At 66.0% G+C, this 5,995-nt stretch overlaps 1 protein-coding gene across 1 annotated transcript; it reads left to right on the top strand.

Annotated features, from left to right (window-relative positions):
- Positions 1 to 4,948: 4,948 nt before the first annotated feature.
- EMIHUDRAFT_249304 (hypothetical protein) lies at positions 4,949 to 5,928 on the top strand (the record flags this gene model as incomplete). The annotated part of the gene is made up of 3 exons (XM_005760242.1): positions 4,949 to 5,394; positions 5,572 to 5,768; positions 5,810 to 5,928. 3 exons carry the CDS (start codon positions 4,949 to 4,951, stop codon positions 5,926 to 5,928), a joined length of 762 nt encoding a protein of 253 aa, XP_005760299.1.
- Between the last annotated feature and the right edge of the window lie 67 nt (positions 5,929 to 5,995).

Genomic DNA, 5,995 nt, shown 5'->3' with positions numbered 1-5,995 from the left:
ACAGCGCGATGATCTCCGACTCGCACGAGGAGAGGGCGACACAATTCTGCTTCTTCGATCCCCACGAGAGGACAGCGCCTTGCCAATGAATCAGCCAAGCGGAGGTCGAATACCGCGTCTCCCACGAAGCGTCGCTTGAAGCGGTCAGCCGGGTCGGCTTTGCATCGTAGGTGAGGCCGATTGTCTGGTTGTAGTGCAGGTAGACAAAGATGCGGTCGAGCTCGCGCATGAGTTCCGGAGTCGGGTTCGCCATGCACCGACAAATCTGGTTCAGCGGGTAAGCAATGTCAGGGCGAGTGTTCGTCGCGAGGTACATTAGCGAACCGCATTTTTCTTGAGTCGGCTTCACGAGCTCCGGGTGCGACGGGTTGGCTGGATCTCGATTCGGATCGTTGCAGATTGCATCGACGATCTTCGGCAAAGCGCTGGAGTGAGGCAGCACCTTGCGGCTATCGAGGCCAGAGGGCGGCTCTGGCATGAAGCGTTGAAGAAGCTTGCCGACATACTTGGTTTGGTGCAGAGTGAAGAAGATGGTCGTGACGGTCAATCTCTACTCCGAGCATGTCGTCGAGGCGGCCTTCGTCCTCGACCTCCCAATCGCGTTGGAGCCGATCGATTAGCGTTGCGTAGAACGAGTTTGGATCGACTGGATCTCCATTTGGCTGTAGCGGCGCGGAATGCACGATGGTGAGGTTGTCGACGTACAGCCCGACTGCCAGGATCTCGTTGCCGGCCGGATCGTCGTAAACGTACACGCATCCATCTGAATCGTCGAGCTTTCGCATGCCGAGAGACTCGAACCACACGAACAGTTTGCGTTGAAGCCGGCGACCGGCTTGCGGCATGCCGTAGATGGGCTTGACAACGCGGCAGATGCGCGGTGAGTTGTCGCCGCCAGGGACGGGAGGGACGTGGCAGTAGACGGCCTCGCCATCGATGATATCGCCCTGAAGGTAAGCCGCCGTCCAATCAAATTCGCGGATACCGCAGCCGTAGCGAGCCGCGTATGCGCAAAGCGTTCGATTGGTGCTGGAGCGGCTAGTTCCGGCCCAACTTTGGTCGAAGTCGACACCAGCCTGCATTGAGCAACCTTGGACGCAGATGCGAGCCTTGCAAGTACCGTCACGTTTGCGCTTGAAAACGTAAACCATGTTGTGCACGCGTCGATCGGGCGGGGGAGACTCGCCGGGCTCGAGGTAGACCCAGGACTTGTTGCGCGTGTGGTTCGCCCATTCCTTCTTTATTGCTTCGACGAAGCTCGGGTCCTCGCACGCAGCTGCGAAAGTCGACGGCGCGTCGGGGGAGTCGGCACGCGCTGGGATCCTGCGCCGCACAGAGGTACTGGCTAGAGCAGACTCGACCTCGCACCACTCTTCGAAAAGGGCGTTGCCAAGGGCGGAGAGCAGCATCTTTCCTTCGATCGTTGCGACAGGATCGTCGTCGCCGGTCGCCTCGATGGACGAGTATTGGTACACTGGCTATGAAGGCCTGTACAGTCCCTGGTGCCTGGTCGCCTACTAGAGGCCTAGTACGCCTCCCCCCCCCCCCCCCCCACACACACACCCAAAGCAGCACCCACGGCGCCCAGGCACCACAGGGCGGCCCTGCTCACAACGCAGCCGGCACCATCGGGACCCTAGTCCTCGGAGCGGTCCGGGCCGAGATCGGGTCCGGCTTCGGGACAAAGAGCGCCATCCCGAACTCGTTGACATTCGTAGAGCGGCGCCAAACGGTCTCTGGCCAAGCGTGGTGCGACGAGACGCGTCGGTGCCGGCCTCGCTTGGAATGGTGATCGCATACTTTGGGTCTTGAGCCATCTCTATTGTGCAGACGAGAACGGGACTCGGGCGCCTGGGGGCGCGAGGGTCCGACACACGAGTTCCGCGCACGGACGGACGTAACGATCCGGCCATCGCGTCACGTTCCACACCTTCCGGTGAGTTATTCTATGTCGGTTCCTCTCCTCGCGTTGTCGGATAACCTACATAGCCGCTGCGCGGCTATCTCCGACGGTAGAAGTCAAAACGTGCGCCTCACGGCCGTCTCGCTTGAACGGCCGCTTCCGCAGAGTCCAGAGTCGACCGATAGCCGCCGCTCCACACCCGGCAAAGGCACTCGATTGCGCGAGATATCCCGAGATGAGGTACCCCCCTGATCTCCCAAAAGATTTCCGCTTTGGAATGCTCTTGAGTGAGCTTTGTGGGGGGTCGGGGGTTGGAGCTTGGTGAGTGCTGAGTCGTGAGACAGAGAGGGGAGAGGAGGCTCCTGCGCGGCCACCTAAATTCCCGAGTCGGACGCTGCACCCCTCCACAGCGCCCCCCACCCACGTCACCGCCACAGGCGCAGGAGCGGCGGTAGAAGTCAAACGTGCGCCTCACGGCCGTCTCGCTTGAACGGCCGCTTCCGCAGAGTCAAGAGTCGACCGATAGCCGCCGCTCCACACCCGGCAAGGGCACTCGATTGCGCGAGATATCCCGAGATAAGGTACCCCCCTGATCTCCCAAAAGATTTCCGCTTTGGAATGCTCTGAGTGAGCTTTGTGGGGGGTCGGGGGTTGGAGCTTGGTGAGTGCTGAGTCGTGAGACAGAGAGGGGAGGAGTGTTGAGACTTGAGTTGTGAGTTGAGAGTCTGGAAGAGAGAGTGTTGAGATTTGACTTTTTGCGCACAGTATAATCAGTATACGTCCCCGCCCCCGGGCAGCGGGCTCAGCGGCGGAAACAAGACCAGCCGTGGGTGCGGGTGTCTCTACCTTGTCGCATGTCGGTTGTCGCATGTCGGAGCACGGACGGAGGATCCGACCGACGGACGCACGTCAAACTATTCGTTCACATTCACGGCCGTACACTAGGGGTAATTCGGCCGTCCGCGAGCCCCTAGCAGCCTAGCTCGCCGACGGCGAGAGAGATGCCACGAGGGGTCGCGGTGGCGTCCATCGCCAGGCTCCCTAGCTCAACCGACGACTCTTCGTGCCTCGCCCGGGAGATCGGAGCGTTCGGACCCGGCCGTTCGCGATTGGTCATGCAGCAATGAAAATGAGACTTCGTTCCCGTGTGGTGCCCCCCGCGCGTGTATGGACACATGTGCATGCACATCCACATGCACATGCATGTGCATGCAATACTCGGCACCCCGTGATCTGTGTTCATGCGACTCTCACTTCTTGCCAAAGTGCGGTGACAGACCAAGAATCTTACTCCTATCCAGTGGATGAGGCGGCGACGGCTCGGGCGCCAGTGGCGCGGCTGGCGACGCGGGAGGCGGCGAGGGAGGTGGCGGCGAACGGTTCGGGCGGTGACAGCGGAGGCGTGTTCGGGAGGGGCCGCTGCCACCACGGGGGTGGTGGCGCCCACGGGGGTGGTGACGTCGCGGGGGGCCGAGGCGGGCTTGGTGGGAGCGGCGGCTTTGAAGGCGGCGGCGGGGAGGGCGGGGAGGGGTCGGAGGCCGGCGGCGGCGGCGACGGCTTCGGTTGCGGGGATAGCGGCGGCGGCGGCCCGGCCGGTGGCGGCGTGGATGGCGCGGGCAACGACGGTGGTTCGGGAGGGTGCGGCTGCCACCACGGGGGTGGTGGCGCCGCTGGTGGTGGCGGCGTCGCTGGTGGTGGTGGCGCCAGAGGGGGCGGCAGCGGCGGCGGACGAGGTGGCGGCGTTGGCGGCGGAGACGGTACGAGCGGTGGGGGCGTGACTGGTGGCGACAGAGGCGGCGGCAGCGACGGCGGCGTGATTGGTGGCGGCGGCGTTGGCGGCGGCGGGGGCGGCGCGGCTAGAGGCGAGGGCGAGAGCGGCGGCATGCCGGACGGCGGCGGAGGCGTGGGCGGCGAGGGCGGCGAGGGCGGGGGGAAGATACAGTGGTGCTCCACGGCGCCGTCGACGCACTGCTGCCAGGAGGCGCCCCTCTCGTGCTTGCAGATGTAGAAGACGGTCCCGTCCGAGTGGTACGCGCTCTCGCAGAGAGCGGCGTCGCGGTCGCGCGCCGGCTCCTCGCAGCGGGCCTGCGGGGGCGAGAGAGGAGGAGGTCGAGAGGACTCTGAGAGGGTGTCGAGGGGGCTAGTGAGTGACGGGCCTGCGGAGGCGAGAGTGACCGCAGGTTGACCCTGCCGATCAGGGAGGCGCAGCCGACCATCTAACAAGGAGGAGGGGAGGGAGGAAGGGTGGAGCGTGCGAGATGGAGAAAGGAGGACCGTCGTGAGCGAGGCTCGCTCTCGCACCGGAAGCGATGCCCTGGCGGCCCTCGCAGCCTTTGCTGCTTCAAGCCTTGCTCTTGCCGCAACCGGTGGAGAGGGCGGCGGCAGGTGCATCCACCAGAGTATCGCCGGGTACGCCCCCCCTACTGCCGGTGGCGGCGCTGGCGTCAGCCCGTGGAGCGTCGTCGCTGCTGGCGGTGGCGGATGCGGTGACAGCCAGTAGAGCCCTACGGGCGGCGGCGGCGGCGGCGGCGGCGGCGGTGGCGGCGTCAGCTGCACTTGTGGGGCCGGCATCGCCATCTTGATGTAGCACTCGGATCCAAATAATGGGGTGGCGCGGAGCACGTCGGACGAGTACGACTTGCAAAGTGTGTACTTTGTCAAGCGCGAGTGCTCAAACGCTTTGCACCACACTCCGCTGCCGCACAGCCTGGCGCACACGTCGAGCGGCACGTTCCAGCGCGACGTCGGGCTGGAGCCGCCGTGCGAGTGACAGCCGCCGCCGGGACGGGGCCTGGCCCAGAAGTATCCGCCCACGAGCTCCATCTCGGGTGTTTTCCGACGACACAGGGGGTGAGACGGGGTCGTTGTTACGCGTGAGAGAATCAAAGAGATATGTATGTAACTAGTGAGACGACTCGAGATTGGTTCGAGATTGGGGCAGAGCGAGTGGGAGACTTTTCGGCGGGCGAAATGCGGCGGTTTGGATGCGTCCCCTTTGGGACGACCTGTTGGTACGACCTGTGGGACGACCTGTGGCAGCGACCGATGCCGTCACCGGACGCGGCGGCGAGGCACACGGGCGCCGGCGTGGCGCGTCGGCAGGCCCACCACGAGCGGATGCGCGACGAGCGCGCTCGGGAAGCGGCCGCGGGCGACGCGGAGCTTCCGCCGGAGGACGACGCGGTCGAGATGGCGAGCGCCGCCCAGCTGCTGGACAGCGTGGCGGAGGTGGGCCCGAACTACACCCTGCTGCGCAGCAAGGAGACGAAGGCGAAGCGGCGGAAGCGACAGCGCGAGGATGCCAGGGCGGCGCTCGACGGCCACACTGTCCTGTCCACCGGATCGCGCCTCGAGATCTTCTGCGACAGTGAGCGGTGGTACCCTGCGACCGTCATGGCGCGGGAGGAGGACGGGGACGGACGGATCGCGCACCAGGTCGAGTACGACGGCTACCCGGATCGGCGGTGGTGGCACATGCTGGACGACGAGCGGTGGCGAGCCGTCGCAGAGCAGGCCGGCACGGGCGCAGGCGGCGCTGCCGCAGACGGGGATGGGGATGCGGCGATGGACCGCGCGGACGGCGAGCGGGGCGCCCGTGCCGCGGGCGACGCCGAGGCGGCCGAGGTGCGGCCGGCGCCGCCTCCTGTGCGCCGGGGTGTGCGGCGCAGCGCGCTGGCGGACGCCCTCGAGGCGGAGGATGACGAGCGGCAGGAGGAGGCCGCGTGCGGCGATGGGCGGCCGATGCTAGCGCCACACGGGCCGGCGCTGTCGGTGCAGCTTCGGCGCGTGCGCCTGCGGCTGCGCGAGTTCCTGGCGACGCAGGCCGCGGCGGGGAAGAGCGTGCCGATGCAGCGGACGGCCCTCGGTCTGCACCCGACGGTGCGGTGGACGATCCGCTTCGGCAAGTGGCTGGCGACGACGCGAATCACCGCGCCGAGGGCGAGCCGGTGCACGCGACCGAGCGGGGCGACGCGCGGGACGAGGAGCCGACGGTGCGCACGGGGCGCGGCGAGAACACGGTCTAGCGTGGGATCCTGTAGACTATTACCCAGGGTGCAAGCTGCATGCCGTCGTCGCCTTTTTTTTGTGTTG

The sequence above is a fragment of the Emiliania huxleyi genome (assembly GCF_000372725.1).
Source record: "Emiliania huxleyi CCMP1516 unplaced genomic scaffold EMIHUscaffold_763, whole genome shotgun sequence".
Taxonomy (NCBI): Eukaryota; Haptophyta; order Isochrysidales; family Noelaerhabdaceae; genus Emiliania; species Emiliania huxleyi.
This window is presented reverse-complemented; position numbering and strand designations above follow the sequence as displayed.